Source organism: Hippopotamus amphibius, chromosome 6 (genome assembly GCF_030028045.1).
Source record: "Hippopotamus amphibius kiboko isolate mHipAmp2 chromosome 6, mHipAmp2.hap2, whole genome shotgun sequence".
Lineage (NCBI taxonomy): Eukaryota > Metazoa > Chordata > Mammalia > Artiodactyla > Hippopotamidae > Hippopotamus > Hippopotamus amphibius.
In genome coordinates, this window is record NC_080191.1 from 148182045 (window position 1) to 148203666 (window position 21622).

The 21622-nt window shown below is 39.3% G+C and overlaps 1 protein-coding gene across 4 annotated transcripts in view; it reads right to left on the bottom strand.

Annotated features, from left to right (window-relative positions):
* PLD1 (phospholipase D1) overlaps positions 1-21622 on the bottom strand; it is a 208444-nt gene that overhangs the window by 112359 nt on the left and 74463 nt on the right. For all 4 annotated transcript variants that reach the window (XR_009054227.1, XM_057738033.1, XM_057738034.1 and 1 more), the window contains exons 2-8: positions 17184-17374; positions 16814-16941; positions 11135-11280; positions 10810-10915; positions 9252-9317; positions 5227-5285; positions 4077-4169 (exon numbers count right to left, since the gene is read on the bottom strand). Coding sequence is in view for 3 of the 4 variants with exons in the window: in XM_057738033.1 (XP_057594016.1) it covers positions 4077-4169; positions 5227-5285; positions 9252-9317; positions 10810-10915; positions 11135-11280; positions 16814-16941; positions 17184-17343 (758 nt within the window). In the remaining variant the exon portion in view is untranslated. The remainder of the gene's footprint in view (positions 1-4076; positions 4170-5226; positions 5286-9251; positions 9318-10809; positions 10916-11134; positions 11281-16813; positions 16942-17183; positions 17375-21622) is intronic.

Here is a 21622-nt window from a genome sequence, read left to right on the forward strand (position 1 = left end):
CACTGGTATCTTCCCAGGGCCCAGAGCAAGTCTTCAGGCAAAGCAACTCTCTTGCTTAAATAATGGCTGCACAAATGGGTCCCAGGGAGTAAATGAAATCATTTAGACACTGTCACTGTCTAAAAATTGTAATTCTTGGTATAGCTCATAGTTCAGTAAATGCTAAATTTATTTCTGAAAAACTATCTCTTTCTCTTAAGACATTATTTGAGATGAAAAACTTATCATCCAGCCCATCTATTTAAGTAGATATTTTAAATTGTGGGAAGAAATGTTTGCTGTGTTTGCCATTTTTTGTCTTCATACTTGTGCCTGAGACAAGGCCATTATGAGACTTGATTGAAAGTTTGATTGCCTTGTTTGCCTTATGTCAATTTGTCAATATAGGATATATAAACAAACAGAATGGTTTTTTATGGATACAGAAATAAAAAAAGTGTTATGACCAGTGCTGCCCTTCAAAGTAAACTCCCATTTAGACACCAGTAGCCTTCTAGTGTGGGAAATTTTCTAAACAAATTTTGTAAGCTACATCTTATCATCTTTATTTGGTACTACATTTTATACCCCACTAACGTGACTCAGGAAATACTTATTAATATGGAACCAAGGCTTCAAGCTTCATGGAAAGACTTACACAATTTAAAATGATGACACATTTCATTCCAGGGGGGATCATGCCTTTTTAGATTGTCCTGGTTGAAGTCTGATATCATCCAGACTTTAAAAAGTGGGGGAGATATATTTCTTTTATATAACAAAGCCTCCCCCCCGCCCCCCCCCCCCACCGCCACCTTTTCAGGCTGCCCCGTCTTATAGGGGTTACAACTCAAACGTCAGTTCCTTGGCTCCTAGAGCTAAAGTCTGCAGTCCTCAAGTCCCTCTCTATCCCATTGCCTTCTTTCTCCTTCAAAGCTCTGATCACCACCTGTGTTGATGTCATTCACATTGCTTGTCAGCTTCTTCACTGCCTGTGTTCCCGTCCAGCAGAGCTCCGTGAGGGCAGGGACCTTGTCTTGTTCACCACTGTTCTTGTAGCAGCTAGAACATAGCCTGGCAAACATTAGACACTCAATAAAGGACAAAATGGACCAGATCAAGGCTTCCATTTCTTGAGTAGATGTCTTAGGTTGGGTTGCTCCAGAAGTCAACTCTGAGACAAGGATGTAAGTGAAAGCAATTTGTAAAGGGACTTATTAGGGAGCTTAATAGGAGGCCCAGGAAGGGAAGGACAGGAAGGGAGCCTGGATGTGTTTTCACGCGCTTTACTGTGGGCAACCGGGCTGCAAACCTGCCAGGGAATTCCAGGAGACAGTGCAGAGCTTGCTGCAGTCACCCCACCCGAGGGTGATGGGGCTGGACTCCTGCCAGCTCTTGGCTGAGGGCTGTTCCTGGGGGCTGTGAACGCTGCCAGACAGCTCTGCTCAGGCAGCCCAGAACAAGACTTCAGTCCAAGACTGCAGGTGCTTGCAGTCTGAAATCCGTATCTGGCACTCAGCAGCAACCTTAGGCAAAGTTGATGACGAGGAGGAGTAGGCAGCAGGAATCTGTACCAGGGCCCCAGTGGGCTGGGAAGCCCTGCCTCCCAGAGAGGCATGGTGTGGGGCAGGAAACAAGGGCAGAAGTAGGCTGGCTTATACCCTGTTCCTCTTCCTAGCTTGGCATTTAGCGTTCCCCAGGGTTCTGTACAATTGGCGGTGGGAGAGGGTGGGAAGATACTTCAAGTGGGAGTCTCTGAATTTCCTGGGATGTTACTTATACCCTAAGTTCCTGGGGACATTTATATAAGTTACAGAAATTTATTTGAAAACATATTTTCTAGTCTATTGTTTCCCTGTTTATTTTAGTAAAAAAATTTTTTGCAACATAGAAATTTTCAATTTTCTCTAGCCTAATCTCTTGATCTTTTCCTTGTAATGTCTTCTATCCTTTCAAAACCCAGAAAATAAGAGCTTAACCTAACGGCGTTTTTTGCTGGCAGTGTATCTGATTTGAAATATGGTTAAAGGTAGATTCTAGTTTTAAGTTTATATATTTTTAACCCATACATAGCTCAATTTCATCTTTACACATAAGTTCATATATCTTTTTCAAGGTTAGAGAAATAACACATATTTCTTAATATTCTTCAAAATTCCAGTAAATTATTATTGGAACAAATAGCTATTGTCTATTATGTTCAAAACACTGTGATAAATGTTTTGAGGAATTAACAGTGACATATATACACTACCAAATGTAAAACAGATAGCTAGTGGGAAGCAGCTACAGAGCACAAGGAGATCAGCTCGATGCTCTGTGAAGACATAAAGGGGTGGGATAGGGAGGGTGGGAGGGAGGCTCAAGAGGGAGGGGATCTGATTCACTTTGTTGTACAGCAGAAACTAACACAATACTGTAAAGCGATTATACTCCAATAAAGATTAAAAAAAAAAAAAGAATACTGCTCCACAAGGAGTCTTTAGTTGGATAGGGCATAGGTCTATATCACACTTACCATAATACACATTCTCATAGATATCGCTCTAAAACTATCCCTGAACTCCAACGTACAGCTTAGTGGGTTTCAATATATTTTAGTTTAGTATATTTGCAAATTTGTGTACCAATACCACTCATATCTAATTCCAGAATATTCTCATCCCCCAAGAAGAAACCCCACACCCATTAGTAATTGCTCCCCATCCCCCTCTCCCTACAGCCCCTGGAAACCACGAATCTGCCATCATGGCCCTCTAATTCCAGATATCGTCCAGAGAGAAATCCCACACCCATGGTAGTCTTCATTCCTTCTTATGGGCAAATAATATCCCACCACGTGGATACACATTTTGTTTAACCATTCACCAGCGGATGGACACTTAGGTCATTTACACTTTTTGGCTACTCTGAATAACGCTGCTATGAACATTTATGTATAAGTTTTCAAAGAGACATTTTTTTCAGTTCTCTTTGGAAATAGCTAGAAATGGGTTTGCTGGAGCACGTGGTAACCATATGTTTAACATTTTGAGGAACCACCACACCATCTTCCCCAGTGGGTGTATCATGTGAAGTGATGCACCAGCAATGTATGAGGGTTCCAATTTCTCTACATCCTTGTCAACACTTGCTATTGTCCATCTTCACACCAGTGGGTGTGACGTTGTATATGACTGTGGCTTTGATTTACATGCCCCTAACAACTAGTGATGTTGAGCATATGGACCTGTGTCTATTGGCTGCTGTCTATGTTCTCTGGCTGACAGATTTCTGAATCTTATGGCACACTGGGTTTTTATATATATACAAGGGTGAGTCAAAGATTATCCACGCTCTGGCTGTAGAATTTATTTTAATTAACTTTCAGAAAAGACAAATACATCATTTTTCAACATCATCTCCTTGCTTTTTCAATACACTTTGTCCATCTGTCAACACGCTTTCACATTCCCTCATTTAAAAATGTTTTAGGCTGAGCTGAGAGCCACGAATGCACTGCTATCTTCACTTCTTTGTCAGAAGTGAATCTTCATCCTCGTAGGGCTGCTTTCAGGGGACCAAACAGGTGAAAGTCCGATGGAGCAAGATCAGGACTATAGGGAGGATACTTTAACACCTCAAAACAAAGTTTTTGTTTTGGGTCGACAGTGTGGGCAGAAGTATGCAGACGTGCACACCCTCTGACCACAAAAAATGAATCACTGCACGCAGCTCTTCCTTCGTGCAAATCACAAGTGGGGCATCCATTTTTGCTCACACCCCAGTTACAAATGAACTGATGTAACACGTTCACACCTGCACAGCAGTGACTGGGGAGACAGTAGCCTTGAACAGAAAGCACCTGATAAGACAGGGCGGCCAACAGAGGTTTTAATATAACCAGAGTGTGGATAACTTTTGACTCACCCTTGTAATTGGCACACTCTGCCTACAAGTCCAAGTTTAACAGAATGTTTAAATAGAGAGAAACCTAGAACTTAATTTAAAATTTGCTCTGCCATGACTTTCAAAGATTTATAATTGAAAATTACTATATAAAAACTCCCCAAATACTCAGTTTATTAAAACAAACACACAAAACTCTCAAGTCCTACCTTCTGGACCACCGGTAGCAGGCTCTTCCCTGACCACAGCAATTCAAGCCTGGTATTCTGTGTCCGCCAGATCTTTTCATTATCATACCTTCTCTGAAAGAGACATCCAGTTAACCCATCATCTTCAAGCTTCCCGCTCACACCTAGCTGATACAGCCTCACAACTGAGGACTAAACAAACTGTTTCATTCTCCCATGCCTTTCCTCCCCACTTTTTCCTCTTTCACTGTCAAGTAGCCCGATGCTATGTTTACTAGGCTGAGTACTCCAGCAGCCAATCTTTTAAAGCACTCTGGTCAGATGACATCCTGATGGCACTTGGGGCAGTGTAATTCTCTTGCATACAGTGTAGGACCTTAAGCATCCCTGCTTCTGGCTCTAAATGCTGAGCATTCCCTCCAGTCACTGTGACAGCCTGAAAAAGACCCCATACGTTGCCAAATGCCTGCATGGGGAAGATTCAGCTGCTGTTAAGACCACTGGAGATGTTCACCCACAGATTCCACAGATGTATTTCTGCATCCCTTCACCTACAGTTGTAGGACCAAGCCATGCCAAAGAAGAAGAGCAAAGCTATGAGTTTGGAAGGAAAAATATCTTGGTTTTGAAAGATGTGAAAAAAGAAAACAATAATAATGGCCAAAAAAAATTTAAAACAATTACTAACAATGCTCTTTACTAAAAAAAAAGTTAAGCTCTTTGTAATATCCATACTTCACAATAATTCCATATTGTGAAGGAAAATAATCATTAAGTAAATTTCAATCTTGTTACATGACATACATTTTACACAGTATTATTTTTAGTCATTAAAATGGGTGATAAATAGCTAACTTTTATAAGTGATTAAAAGAAGGGATCTTGTATATTTGATTTTTAATGCATTCTCCCACACATCGTATTTGCTACCTCTGTTAAACGCCCCTACTGTGGCGTTAGAGGAGAGTGGAGCAGTTGCCACTCTGTTTAATGTAGTAAGATACTCTGGTTTGTATAAATAGGTCCCTCAGTTGCTCCAACTCTGTTGGGAAAAAAAGCAGCTATCAGTGAAGCCAGGTGAGCTCCATCACCTTGGCACGCCGATAAATCAAATGTTAGTTCTCATCAACTTTCCACAGCTTCTCCTTAGAGATCCAATGCTGGAACTTACATGCCCTTTGGTCCCAAATCATGGATGAAAGACAGCTGGCTTATATCAAGGAATTCTGCCTGAAAAGAGGCCAAAAATCCATACTTTAGAAAGCAAAAAAAAAAGAAAAAGAGGGGGAGAAATTTATGCATTCAGAAAAATATTATTAGGTACCTCCATGTATAAACATGTCTAGGGGTCTCTACAGACTACACACATCAATAACAACGGTACTGCCCTGAAAGAGTATATTTCAGAAGCATATACACAATTAAAACCAACTAAGATGTAGAGACAAAACGCTCAAGAAGGTCATGGAGAGATGTGCCAATGGTAGCAGACCATGGCAATAACAGCCTTAATAGAAAATCAAAGAAAAAAAGATACGCTCCTGGCATTAGGAAGCAAAGGGGAGACCAGACATGGAAAACATTCCAAATCAACCAAGTTCTGTGGGAAGAACCATAACAGTTACATGTAAAAGTAGTTATAAAGTTATAGAGTTACAGAGACAGGGTGACCGCTTCCTAGCTAATGTGACATCACAGAGGAAATGATATTTGATCTGGGCTTGTAAATGGGATTAATAAAACGAAAAATAATTTTCCTTTTAAGTTTTGTATATGTGATTGGGACTCTCTAATATTAACCTTGTAAGAAAAAATTACATCTCTCTCAAAGCTGTCAGTACTTGTGAGGTCCAAGTAATGCTTGATTTTCTTTCTTAGGGTTATTTGAGGAAGTCTTTAAAATTCAAAGGGATTTAAAGATCTTTAAAAACCCCAAATTAAACATATCCTCACAAAGTGCTTTTTTATAAGGATTTTGAAAGTCAAGGTCTTCGCATTTTATTTCTTATATAAAACATGGTGATGTGGTACCATACATTTTTTAAAATCTGATTTGTGGAAATGGTTTCTAATCAGAAAATATAGAAATACATAGATTATTAGAAGTGATACTACAGACTTTAAGCCACAGAATCCAAAATGTCTCAAAATCCTAAGCCTTAAGTTCTCATTTTATCTCTATGGAGCAGAGAGAAAAATGCTAATTCTAGTTTATCCTGGAAGAAACTACTACAGAGGTGTAACTAACTTATGCAAAGTCAGAGACTAGCTGAATGCAAGAATAGGAAATGAAAAGCAAAAATCAGGGAAACCATTTATCTAATACTTGGATATTTTCTTATGCACATCGCTCCTATCAAATAGTTGACAAAAGAAATATTCTTTGAAATTCAGAAATCATAACTTTAGAATATCATACTAAAATTGCTAAATGTGAAGGATTTCATCTAAGTTAAAAAGTACACTTGGCAATGCAGAAAATTTAAAACTGTGTATTAAGATAAAATTTAAATTTATCCCAATGATTTACTAAAGAGAAATTTGAATGAAGAACTAGTCCTATTATATAGAAAAAAAAATCCTTGGCAATAAATGTTCTAATACAGATCTACGGAACTGAAAACAAATGTGGCAAAGCCAATTAAGAAATAAACATAAAAAATACAATTTGAAATTTAACAAAGACTGTATCATCCACACTTCTCAATGCATCTTCCGTGATAAAAATTCCATTCTCCATTTGGCCAGGTGAGTCTCAGGAATAAGAATTTAGTGATTAATTTAGCCTGACAATATTCTATGGGGCTTATTGATTTCTGAATAATGTACTAATCAATATCTTTTTTCTTTCCAAAGGAGTTTGTGAAAAGAACATTTAAATGTTAGGGAAATAGGGAAGCAAAGGTTTCCCATGCCTAAGCATGATAACAGACCTTAGAAATTACTGCGGGCTTGTTTCACACTTATAAAAATATAAATGAATTATATGTGATTATATAAAAATAACTTTTAATATGCTTTTTGCAGACAGAAATTTTAACATGTCTCACAAATTATCAAAGGAGATGCACAGATGCCAATCTAATTTCACCAATATAAGGCAGAGGCCTGCAACTCTAGTCTCTGTGCCAGATTATAATTAGTGAGAGGAAAATAATCTTAAAACAGGTCAAACTGTATCCTATGCTTGAAGCATTCTGCTGCTGGGGAGAATAATCTAAGTGGAAATAAAAAATAAGGGGCTTCCCTGGTGGTCCAGTGGTTAGGACTTGGCACGCTCACTGCTATGGCCCCGGGTTCAATCCCTGGTCAGGGAACTAAGATCCTGCAAGCTGCGTTGCGGCCAAAAAATTAAATTAAATTAAATTAAAAATAATGAGAAGTAACATATATTCAGTCAGTTGTAACCAGGTTTTCCCTCCCATAGGAAATGTTTAGAAGACACCCTGGAATACCTAAATACAATATGGCTCAACTTTTAAAAGATGTATATGATTGAAAAATAAATTAATATGAACATTTAAAAAAAATGTAAATACTTTAAAATCAACATTAGATTCCAAAATATAGCAAGGTATGCAAAAAAAGACTACACTCAGCAAGTACTGTTCAAGGGTCAAAAGAAATATTAAAGTCAAGTCACAGGCAGACAGGAAAGTAAAACAAATGGAAAATTATTGTGTATTGTTACTAGCACATATTTGAATAATTCCCTAGTAAAGAAAACAGCACCTCTGATTTCACAGAATACAACAGGAAGCAGCATTTTTAGTAATATATAAGTAATATCCTTATTCATTATGTTCTTTCAAAGATGCACATTCCTGAGTCCTAGGAGAGAAGGAATCCTTGCCGTCAGCCTTCTCTTGAGATTCTCTGGTTGGACCCAAATTGCTGGTTTCCCTGGGAAAATTCATCTCCAGGATTATGAAACCATAGAAGGTTCTTTAAGTCAACTGAACATCACAGTGTTGCAGCCCCAGGTCATTTGTGTACAAAGGGGACTCGCTGGGTGCGTGCCCAGCTTCCAATACCACACAGGCAGGCAGCAATAGGGCATCAAGTCACCAAAAAACTCTGAAGAGTCCAGGCACTCTTGCTTCCTCTCCTAAACACAGTGGGCCTCCCTCTTTCTGTTCATGTGTTCATGCCATTTTCTAAACTAGAGGCCACATCATAACTGTACCTCCTCTGAAGTTCAACCATATACCATACACACCTTCAACCTACAAAGCAATACAGTTTATACATACACAGGCACAAGATACAATAATGCTCTTCCCTCTCAGTTATCTGAACCTTTGGATAATTGAAGCTAACCCTTAAAACCCTATCCCCTCCTTCAAGGGCCTCTAAAAAGGCAGAGCTCACTGTTTTCTGATGCCTTCTGTAAAGCCCACTTCCTCCAGCTTGCCAGCTATGTGCCTCCCAAACTTAGTCTCAGCAGCTGCTTCGAAGCCCCACCACCTCTCCTCTCGTTTCTCTGAGTTCTCAAGAGGTTTTCCTCTCCTTAGCTTTTCCCATGCTTCTCACTTTCACATGAAAAGACGGGCCTTTTACAGTCCTCATAGGCCAATCAGATGGCAGTCACAATATGCTCCGTATAATCTTTGGGTATTCAACTCTGCTCAACTGTTTCCATCACTTCCTACTCAATGTTTTGTCTTCAGCGTTAGAAATGCTTATTGGCATTGTTCTGAAAGCCTGAGGAGAGAAGGAGGTTGGTTTCTAGATAATCTAACCTTTAGTAGCATTTCAAGTTCATTTAAATCTATTGTTATATTAATTATTAGAGCTGATATTTTAAAAATAGCATCACCATAAACTGGATCCTTGCTGTCAAATCAATTTTGTTTGTTTTCCCTATTTTTTTAATTTTATTTTTTATTGACGTACAGTTGATTTACAATGTTGTGCCAATTTTTGCTGTAGAGCAAAATGACTCAGTTATACACATACAGACATTCTTTTTTTTAATATTCTTTTCCATTATGGTTTATCACAGGGTACTGAATATAGTTCTCAGTGCTATATAGTAAAATCAATTTTGTATTCACTTTATTTAGTTTCGTTTCACCCAAGGAATAATGCAGAAGTGGATATAAGCACTTGTGTTAATAAAATGATCCAAAATTTAGCTGACTCTTTACAATTTTATAAATTACTTCAAAATATAAATCACTGAATAGTACTTACTGTTGCATGATAGTTTCTATACATGGGCATTTTTAACAACTTTGTCAAGTAATCTTCTAGTTGTTTCTGTAATACAAATATTTTAGATTACAGATATCATCATACTCAAAGGAAAATGTAAACAGTGACAGTGATGTGGTCCTTCCGTCTTAACTTTTGTATGTTATTTAATTATTTATTAATGTTTTTATTGGACAAGGAACCCTGAAAACATCCCCTTCAGAACATAACAGTTTCAGATTACAAAAGAGAACTGACATTTACTTACTTATTTCCTGGTAAAAAAATGAATCTTCTGCCCTAGGCAGCACCATATCACTGAAGCAGAGTGGGCAGAAGCGTCCTCCCTCCTGAGGTTCCTGTTCTATTGTTGTACGTGTCTATACTTTGACCTACTCTTCTCAGACCCTAACTAACTGTCCCATCTATAGTTTGGGAATGAGATTTTATATATATTTAAAACAAGCCACTACAAATTCTTTTTTTAATTTTTATTTACTTTAACTGAAGTATAGTTGATTTACAATATTGTGTTGGTTTCAGGTGTACAGCAAAGTGATTCAGTTATACATACATATATATCTATTTTTTTCAGATTCTTTTCCCTTATAGGTTATTATAAAATATTGAGCAGAGTTCCATGTACTATACAGTAGGTTCCTGTTGGATATCTATTTTATATGTAGCAGTGTGTATATGTTAATCCCAAACTCCTAATTTATCCCTCCCCCACTTTCCCCCTTGGTAACCATAAATTTGTTTTCTATGTCTGTGAGTCTATTTCTATTTTGTATATAAGTTCATCTGTATCATTTTTTTAGATTCTACATAGAAGTAATATTATATGATATTTTTCTTTCTCTGGCTTAGTTCACTTAGTATGATACTCTCTAAGTCCATCCATGTTGTTGCAAATGGCATTATTTCCTTCTTTTTTATGGCTGAGTAATATTCCATAGTATATATATACCACATCTTTATCCATTCATCTGTTGATGGACACTTAGGTTATTGTATAATAATGTCCTTGCTACTATATAATGCTGCAATGAACACTGGGGTGCATGCACCTTTTCTAATTATGGTTTTCTCCACATATATGCCCAGAAGTGGGTTTGCAGGATCATATGGGAGCTCTATTTTTAGTCTTTTAAGGAATGTCCATACTGTCCCTAGTGGCCATAGAAGCCACTACAAATTCTGAAGCAAATGTATGGAAATAAGATTATTTTAAAAGAGTAGATCTCAAAGCCTTCAATGATGAGTTCAATCTTGCCTCACAATGAACCCCAAGAGGCTCCTGCAGGGTGGGCAGCTTCCTCATAAAGTCACTCCTGACACAGAACTCCTCTTCTGGGGAAATGCAGCCTCCTCGGGGCTAGAGTGGTTTGGGGAAGAAGGGTTGCCTAACTAGTTCCAGAGAAGCTAAGCCAGTCTGGATGATAGATCAGTGGGTGAGAGAAGTTGCATCTAGGCCCAACTCACTCCTCAGTAGATACCATGTCTCTGTAGCCCTGCAAAAGTATGTTCAGAACAACAGAAGAGCAAAAGGACTCACCCTTCTACCTAAGAACTGTTCTTCTCGGATCATGTTTTCAGATGAACGGGGCAAACTTGGCATCTCTCGAGGCTCTTCTTTGACATTCTGTCTTCTAAATGTGTGTCTAAAACACACACACACACAAAATGCAAACATTTATTAGATTATTCTTTAAACCATGATGCTCGTGGCATCTTTCATGAGATGGCTTATTTTTAGAAGAGCCTATTTAATTAAAAAAATCTACCAATAATGGACTAATTAACCAATAACATAAATAAAATATTCTTTCAATCCAATTCGTATACTGGGATAACTTCATAATTAAATATGGAACAGTTACCTTCTGGTGGGAATGGGGATTCGGATAAAGGCTTTGTACTTGAGCAGCTCTCTGTGAAATTCTTGGAAGTGCTTGAACTTCCTCTTAACTTGCCATTTAAATTCCCCATGTGTTAATTCAATAGTGTAAAGATTGATGCTTGGTACCTATAGTGATAAATAAAAATGGTTGATATTTTAGATAACAACAAAAATTCCAAAATCTCTAAATGAACAATAGCTAATTAATAAGTAACACGGAAGCATCTTTAATTCCAGCCTAGTTATTTTGTGTTAGTATTGAAGCAAAATGTTTTCAAAAACGACTGATTACAGAAGTAATATTCTCTTTGAATATTCATCTTATGTAAGACAAACTGAATCACACCAAAGGCAAACCCCCACAAATCTTGTTTCGAATACACAGACACACAGACACACATACACCCCTGAAACAAGAAACCAGGTAAAAGAGACAATGAGTGAAAGCCCTAATTAGCCATCGGGGGCTTGTCCAAAAGTACAAACAGTGAACAGACAATGGAGGGGGTGAGAGGGGAGCTGGAGGAAATGATTTCCATCGTGGAGCACAATCTTAGCCCACTTTTGTGCTTCACAAATGACACTAAGGCTCTCTCCTTCTGAAATGCCTTGCAAGGTCCATCCTCGTCTACAACATCTCCCTGTCCTGAATTAGCACCAGTGACTAGGAAGATACAGGATGATTAGAGGGAAAAAAGCAAAAGATTTTCCTACACCCAAAATATTTCCCCAACTACTTAACTAGAATGAATTTCCACTTAAAATTTTTAAAATATTTCTTACTAAAATGCAAATGTATCTTGGTGACTAGTGAAATATTTCAATCAGAAGAGCTCACAGACCTGGGGGATAAAAGTTTTGATATAGTGGGAAGTGTCAGGAGATGGAGGGATATTTATAAAGCACAAGAGATGGTGAAGGAAGCTCCCATGGTGTGTGGGAAGTAGGGGAGGGTAGTGGACACTGGACCACCGAGAGGACACTAGCCCCCACTGGGAGATTTAGGCACCACAGGTGTTGACTGGGGTTGGGCTGGAGAAAGTAAACATCTCCTACTTTGCTAGTTTATCTAGGTTTTGGTGTCAGCAACTTCATGGGCCATTCTTGGCCTGCTGCCAATCATTACTGATGATTGGTATATTTTTCAAACTTCTAAAGAATGACTACTCTGTAGATATAGTATATAAAATACAAGCATGAGAATCAATGTAACTTGTGCTCTTAAGTCTGGAATCCAAACATATCACTGGTAAATCAAATCTGGCACTTGCTTTGCCTCTAGTTAGGAACCAGGTACTACAGTTACTACAACCAGAAGTTGAAAGAACCCAGTTCTGGGGTCTCATATTATATGCTGTCTTTCACCTTGGCCAACACTGCACTCATCATCCTGCATTATGTTTCGCAGAGAAGGATGCAGGAGAACTCAGCGTGGGCAGAGATTCTGCATTCAAGTGAAAAATGCTCAACTTAAGGCAAGCCAAATAAATAAGAAAAATTATACAATTTAGGGAAGCTGCCCCATATCGTAGGATTATATTTTCCAATCTAAGAAAACTGAATACTCAAAAAACATTGCAAATGCCAAGTTCTATCCTTCACACATAAACCCAGAATTTTGGATGCTAAACTTCTTAGCAATGTAAAGGTTTGATTTCTCCCTCAAATCTGAATGAGATTCTTGCTGGGTAGAGTATTCTTGGCTGTAGGTTTCTCTCTTTCAGAACTTTCAGTCTATCCTGCCATTCCCTTCTGGCCTGCAGAGTTTCTGTAGAAAGGTCAGCTGTTATCCTTATGGGTTTTCCCTTATATGTTGTTTGTTGCTTTTCTCTTGCTGCTTTTAATATTTTTTCTTTGTGTTTAATTGTCGTTAGTTTGATTAATATGTGTCTTGGTGTATTTCTCCTTGGGTTTATTCTGTATGGGACTCTCTGTGCTTCTTGGACTTGGTTCATTATTTCCTTTCCCATGTTGGGGAAGTTTTCCACTATAACCTCTTCAACTATTTTCTCAGACCCTTTCTTTTTTTCTTCTTCTTCTGGGATGCCTATGATTCGAATGTTGGTACGCTTAATGTTATCACTGAGGTCTCTGAGACTGTCTTCTATTCTTTTTATTCTTTTTTCTTTTTCCTGCTCTGTGGCGTTTATTTCCCCCATTCGATCTTCCAACTCACTTATTCGTTCTTCTGCCTCAGTCATTCTGCTGGTTATAGCATCTAGAGTATTTTTAATTTCAGTTATTTTGTTATCCATTGCTGTTTGTTTTTCTGAGTTCTTATGAACTGTTTCTTGTACTTTCTCTATTTTGTTATCGAGATTTTGTATCATTTTTACTATCTTTACTCTAAATTCTTTTTCAGGCATTTTTCCTATTTCCTCCTCATTTATTTGGTCTTGTGGGTTTTTTTCCTGCTCCTTTGCCTGCATGGTGTTTCTTTGTTTCCTCATGGTTGCCCAAACTTTTGGGGTTGCTTGCCCTGGCGATAGAGGTGTTTATAGAAGACTGTCCAAACCTCAGGTAATATTTCTGTTTCCTTAGAGTCTCAGCTGTAAGTGTCCTTCTACTCGCCTTGGGTTTTTTTGCATTATTCTGTGACCAGCAGAGGTTCCTCTATTGTTCGTCTGTAAGCGTGGGTGTGTGGGGAGGGAGAGGGTACAATAGTGGCTCCTTCTCCTGGGAGTGAGTGAGCTGTGGCGCACTGTTGTTTCAGTCAGGCTTGGAGGTGCCTGTTGCAGAGGGACGCCGGTGGCTCAGGCGTACACAGAAAGTCTTAGAGTTGGGCCTCTCTCGGGTTTTTTGTTGTTGTTGTTGTTGTTTTTCTCGGCAGCCTCCCTGCTGCCGCGTTCGGAGGGGTTTTAATCTCACCCCGCCCGAGCGCCTGAGGGTGCTTGTTATCCCTGAGCGCCTTAGGTGGCCCACGGGCGTCTCTCCACTGCCTGTTGCAGAGGCACCAAAAGAGAGGGAGAGGCCACGCGTGCGGCTCCTCCCCCCTGCCCGTGAGCCTGCAGCCTCCATTCGCCATCATGGCCGGGCAGCTCTCAGGGGCAGGCACTCCTCGCCGTGGACCTCCTCCCTCCTGTCCTCTCGGTCCGTCACCTTACTGGCAACAATGTTTCTCACCCTGAACCGGCTCTCCGGTTCCCACGCTCCTGCTCCCGGACCCTCTGTTCAGCTGTGGATCGACGTCTCGGTCCGGGAACGCTGAGCTGCGCTGCGGACCCTCCGTATGTTTCTCACTCCCTCCCGTCTGCCACAGCTGCGCCGCTTCACCCTCTTTGAGCCCTCGTAGATGCCTCCCTACCGGTTATGGCAGGCTCCTTGCGGTCCTTTCTGGTGTCCAAGGCTGTCTGCTGGTGTTCAGCTGGTTCTCTGTGGGAATGATTGCGTCCTTTGGTGCATTCCCAATGCATCTGTGGAGAGGGATGCATTCCACGTCCCTCTACTTCGCTGCCATCTTTTTCTCTCAATGTAAAGGTTTGAAACCCTGTGGTGCAGCCTACCAGCTATGAAGCCTTAGCCAAGCATCTCTTCTGTCAGATAATGTCCCAGCAGAATTACTGGAATTCTTTGGAACTGGAAAAGTGTGAGAAGTTTTAATAAAGGCACCATCTACAAAGATAAGAGTAAGGAAATCACAAAATGAGGACAGTAATCTGGGACTCATGAAGGCATCCCTAGTTCTGACAGAACAAGAGGCAGGACCAGTTGCTGGAGCAGGAAGGAGAGAGCTATGAAAAGAGGCTGCCTTGAGGGAGGTTGACTTTGGTCAAAGGGCACAGCCAGCCCAGAGTGTCCCCAGTCCCCATCTGGGCTCTCCACTGCCTGAGCCCTGCCAGAGGACAAAGGCAAGGGAGCCCCAGGAGGCAGAGAGAAGGGTGGAGAAGGCTGGGAGGAGGAGCAGGGGGAGCTGGTGGGAGGTCTCCTGCCTGGGAGGGTGGGTGGCAACATCTGACCCTCGGGGTTGTCATGAGAGTGAAAAGAGAAGTGCCTAGCCATGAGCTGGCACACTGAATGTACTCAGAAAAGCATCATTTTTATTTGCCTGGAATCACATTCAAACTGCATGAATTCAGTTCTTATTCCTTAGTAAAATGAACACTAAGTAGGATAAGGCGGATCCTTTGCTTTCCTACACAAACTAAGATTTAAAACAGAACTTGAAATTCATATAATGTTGTAAATCAACTATACTTTAATTTAAAGATTAGGATCCAAAAGAAAAATTTTAATATATATAAAAAAAAGAACAGAACTAAACTCACTTGACTAATAGAAGTGTATGAGCAAAGAGGAGGCTCTGGTTTGGCAGCTTCAATATTTATCTTCATAAATAATGCTAGGAAAGACCTAGTAATAATAATAGTATCATACAGTGTATACCTGTATAAGATAATATGCAATATTCTTGTATTATGTATACGTACTATGTATTATTACTATTATTAAATCCTCATAACAAACCTATCAGCTGTGTACTATTATACTCCTTATTCAGATGAGGAAACTGAGAAACAGAGAGGTTAAGCAACTGGCTGGAGATCACAATGCAAAGACAGGAATTAAACCATGTGGTCTGGCTCTGGAGTCTGTGCATTTAACCCCCATGTGTTATCACCTCTCAATCTAAATACTGGTGAGCAAAATAAGAAGGCAAAGGTCATCTCAGAGACATTTCTGGGTAGGTCGTGTTCAGTGGTGTTCAGGGAGATAGGAAGACCCTGCAGGAAAGCTGGACACCTAGGTGGCTGTAAACCAGGAATCAGGACATGCACAGGTAGGTGAGGACAGAGCACCAGGCAAAAGCATCAGGAAGCGGGCAGCACGTGCCACCCTCCAGAGCCTGCCTCCAGCAGAAAGGTTATTCTACACTTCCTCTGAGGCAGGAGTCAACCACAGTCTTACTCTGCCGAGGCCAGAGCTTAATCTGAAGGGACAAAGGCCACCAGCCTGCAGCAATGTTCTCTACCCTCAGACGTGACAAGTGGGAAATCTAGTCAGTAACAGAGCAAACACGGCTACCCTAAGAGCTTCTCCTAGTCCAATCCCCTTCAAGGGGTGCAGGTTTGCTTGATGAAAACAGTCTACTCCCAATGCCTTTCCAGAGCTTAAAGAGAAAATGTGAATGAAGCTTGAGGGATGGTGTTAGGAACAAGTCAAGGGGCAAGTGTGACGGCAGAATTCTCTCAGCAGCACTTCTGGGCAACGGCACTGGCCAGTGCAGCCTCCTGGCTTTATTTCTTTCAAGACCCAGGGAGCATGATCATTTTCTTGCTGAATAAGCATTAGGAAAGCTAAACTCTTCTTATATCTGGCATTCTAGATGGAACAGCAATGCCCCATGAGAACACATTGAACAGAAAACTGGGGAGAGAGAAGGACTAGGAGAGGCATTTTGCAATTTATTAAACCTATCAACTGCCTTAAGTGCATTTTTAAAAAAAAGCATTTTCCAGAATGGGGAAAGAGGTGTACAAGAATAAAGATTAAATGAGAAGGATGCAAACACTTGAGAGGTGATGAGGATTCAGAAGTGATAAACAAAAACACAAACCAGAAGTTAAAAACATAGTCATAGCTAAGGAGGAAGGAAAATGCAAGTCAATGTCTTAAACCGTATATATTGACTAATACAAGTTGAATCCATAAATGCTCTGACCCTTTTGTTAGATGTAAAGCGCTCCACTTCCAGAACTTGAACTTTTATTGGACAGCCAGAGAGATACGTCTGTATATTAGGCTCCTTAAATCCTTGAGTATTATAAACAGCAGAGAAAGGGAGATACACTAAAAAATAAATAAGTAAATAAGGTTATTACAAGAATACAATGATATTAGCATAATTTGCCTTTTCAGGCATCTTTTAAACGAATCATAACATGCTACAACAAGAAAACAGCTAATGAAATTCAGTCCAGTGTTGTGACATCAGCAACGACAATCGATCATTTGCTGGTTATTTCAAATCCGTGCTCTGCCAAGCAACTCTGATAAACTCTCTCCTCCTCGCTCAGACCATCAATCTTTACCTTCCTGTATCCTGGGATCGGTCGGAGACACATCGTAGTCCACCTCCTCTCCCTCAAAGTGGAGCTCCCGTGTGTCCAGATTTTCTATCAAATTACTCATGTCAGCAGCAATTTTCTGCAGTGCAGAGGTATTTACTCTTGGCTCATTTTTCAGCGACATGTTGGCTTGAGACAGGGTAAAAGCAAAGGGGCTGGGAAAGAAGAAAAGGGTTACCAGACTTATTATTTGGTCAAAAAAAAAAAATGAAATAATGCCATTTGCAGAGATATGGATGGACCTAGAGATTGTCACACTGAGTGAAGTAAGTCAGACAGAGAAAGACAAATATCACATGATATCACTTATATGTGGAATCCAAAAAAATAGTAAAATGAACCTATTTACAAAACAGAAATAGAGTCACAGACGTAGAAAACAAACTTATGGTTACCAAGGGGGAAAAGGGGAGGCGAGGGATAAACTGGGAGACTGGGATTGACATATACACACTACTATATATAAAATAGATAACTAATAAGCACCTACTATATAGCACAAGGAATTCTATTCAACAGTCTATAATGATCTATACGGGAATAGAATCTAAAAAAGAGTGGATACAAATATATGTATAATTGTTTCATTTTGCTGTATGCCTGAAACTAACACAACATTGTAAGAACTATATTCAAATAAAAATTAATTAAAAAACAAAACGAAAAAACCAAAAACCCTATTCTACTATTTGAATCCAGGCTTAGATATAGCATATGGAAACAAGTTAACTAGCTCTATGGGAGCCCCAGTTATCTCAAACAACCTTTTAATTTATTTTCCAGTTTAACATTTAAAGGATTCCTAGCTTGTAAATCAAATTGGAGTGAGGTACTTAATTGTATCTCAAGTAAGAAAACAAGCAAGAAAGAGACACAATACATTGAATAAATGCCAATACTATCTTTCATCCAGTTTTATTAACTTCGAATAAGTGAGGAGAGACTCAAGGTTTGGGAATCGTTATTCGGAGAAAAGGAATTGATTCTTAATTCTAACATATATGTGGATAGAAAGAATATCATCTAAAATAAGCAACTTGAAATATTTTTACAGAAAATTTAGGGTATCTTACAATAATTTCAATATGGAGATTTAAAAATCATTTTTATGTAGCACAACCTTTCTACGTTTCTCCTATAGGTGACATCCTAAGCAAAGTGTATACTATCTTTTTGAGATATGAGGTTTGGCCATGACTTTACGTGAGTTATAGTGATGTAGGTGTCCTGGAAGGTAACCAATTAGTATACCTATACTGAAAGATATCGGAAGTACAAGAATTACACTTCTCTCCTTTTTTTAAGAAAACCGGTTCTATTTCATTTTGACATTTAATAACACAGGTCGTTGCACATCAGTACCCAGGGAAGAAGAGTTCATAGAGATTTTATTTCTCATTTAAAGTACTGAGATTTAAGCCTTGAATGCTGTCATTGGAGTTGGTGAAAAATCCTTACTGGCTGAAATAATCTCTCAGTTACAACCAGACTCAAAAATGAGAGGGCTTCCATACCAGTAACTCTTCCACATGTGTTCATTTATTACTGCAAATCACAAACACTACAGAGTATCCACCACCCACTCATTGTGAGATGGAATGAGTGACTATGTAAAGATGCTAGTTCCCACAGTTAAGGAGTGCCTGACGTGGGTGAGGGAAATAAGCTACACGACCCCACATTCACCCTTGGCCTCCTGCACAGTCTTGGCCTGGACAATGGCATGTGCTGACCGGAAGACACTTAGCTGAGTTCTCTCCTGCAGGTGCTATCAAGAAGGGGTTGGGAGACTCTGTGAGAAATGCTGAGAGAGAGTCTTGGGCAGACCTGGGGAGCCTTATTGTAACTCAACAAGTCTCTAAAACCTATACTGATACGTCTGGTAGAAAGAGAAACTGTGTGGAAATACAAAGATGGGAGCAGAGGAGGGAGGCTCTGGTTTGGCTGGATATACAGAATCAGTGTCTAAGTTCTTTGCGAACTGTGTAATCAATCATGTTTTCTCCTCCATGCTGGCTGTAAGGAAGCTTGCAGCCAAAGAGTGCCTCCTCTTGGCAAAATATAGGGCTATCTTTGCCTACATCACTTCCCTTCAACTTTCTCTCCCACTTCTAATTTACATTATAATAACAGCTGATGTGTACTAACTGCTTACCATCACCTGGCTTGGTGATAACCTTTTATATACCTTATCACAGTTATCATCAATAATAAATCTAAGAAGGTTTATTATTTCCATTTTCAAGAATACAAGGATTTGTCATCCCCTCTTTATAGATAAGGAAACTGAAGGATGGAGAGATTAGGTAATTTGATGAATACTTAGGACAATCTGTCCAAGGTCACATAACTAGTAAATGATGGGGAAGGGATTTCAAACCAGGTCTCTCTGACCCAAAAGCTGATATTCTTAACCATGGTCATTATCTTCTGCATATTTTTTGTAGATATGTGCCCCTAGAATAGATGGAAGTTTTAGTAAAACCAGTGCCCTTGAGCAACTCCCTTTAGAAGCTGACTCAGATGCAAAGAAAAAGAAATGAATTATTCTTGCAGCTCAGCTGTTTAAACTCAGGGCCCTGGTTTCCTCCTCTATAAATTAAGGAGGTTGAGCCATTTCATCTCTAGGGTCCCTTTAACACTAAAACTGTAAATGTAAATAAAAGATGCTATAAATTGTTCAGCCTCCCCTTATAATGTAATCAATTTGACCCTTCTCCTATCCCAAGAAATTAACTGAAGTAGCTTTTCCTATGAATGTGAGAAGCCATTGCCTCTGGTCATAATCAAAACATTTATTTCCTTCCCACTCAATTCAACAAACACTGACTAGATGCCAAGTATGAGCCAGGGTTTGCTTTATTTTAAATACAAGGTAATGAAAAACTTAGAGGAAATGAAACAAGGAAAAACAAGTAAGAAATTACATCATATCATTGCTACTTGTGAATTTGTCAAGACTATAGGTATTTTCCATTGATTAAACAATCTAATGGCTAACTCCGTTAACTTTCTCAGCATAGCAAAGGAAAACAAGGTTACCCCAGATGACTTTCCTTTTAGACAGTGTTAATGTTAAAAATGCATGCTGAATTTAAGATATAGAGAGAACAGAGTTATTTACACATTGCAAGCCAAGTGGAATAAATAGTACAGAGACATTGGATCAAGCTCAAAAAAATCCTATTTCAGATAAAAAGAACAGAAGGATATAAATCTGTGAAAAGCTTTAGGAAGAGTGAGAAAAGAAACAGAAAGGAATCCTCTTACCATTTACCCTTAAGTGTTTACTATGTGCTAAGCACCATTTTAGCACAGTTATGTTATTTAGTACCCACAGTGATCCTACCTGGTATTTATGATTATTCTGAATTATCTGCATTCAAAACTTTGATTATTTAGTTAAATAACTTGTCCAAGGTCATTCCAGTTGTGTCAGTGTTGAATTTATAAAGCAGATTTGTCTGGCTCTGAAATCTCATGGACTTGGTTATAGAGGTTCATAATTATTGATTTTATTTTATGGGCTTGAATGTCTATAAATTAATCATTTATATGACGTTGAAGTTCCATAACAATAGATACTTTCTACTTTAATCACCACCCTTCGAAGGGATCCTACTGGCTCCACCATCATTACAATTATGGAAACAACATATCCTGACAGCCTCCTAAAATTCGTCTTAGATTTTTACTTTTATGGTTCATAATATTTTATAAGGTCACACGGAATTTCAATTGACCCAAAGACTTTGCAGATTTGTTCATGCTTTTGTGAAGACCTTATCATTTAATAATGGAAAGTGAACCAAATTATTTGTCCATCACTGCCTTCACTTGAGTGCATGGTTGTTTTGTGTTGAATTTTCATCCAACAAGTGTATTGCTGGTTTCATTCTTTTTTCTTTTTCTTTTTATAAATTTATTTATTTTTATTTGTTTTATTTATCGGCTGTGTTGGGTCTTCGTTGCTGTACGTGGGCTTTCTCTAGTTGTGGAGAGTGGGGGCTATTCTTCATTGTGGTGCACTGGCTTCTCATTGCTGTGGTTTCTCTTGTTGCGGAGCACGGGTTCTAGGCACACGGGCTTTAGTAGTTGTGGCACGCAGGCTCAACAGTACAGGTTCAGTAGTTGTGGCACACGGGTTTAGTTGCTCCGCAGCATGTGGGATCTTCCCAGGCCAGGGCTCGAACCCGTGTCCCCTGCATTGGCAGGCAGATTCTTAACCACTGTGCCACCAGGGAAGCCCCTGGTTTCATTCTTGAATATCGAGCTGTAAGGCCACCAACACTCTTATGTTGTCAAATCATAATTTATTAGCCCATGTTTTCTTTCACTTGAAATAATCTATAATGGTGGGTGAGCAGCTGTCACAGTTACAGCCTATCTTAACCAGCAATGGA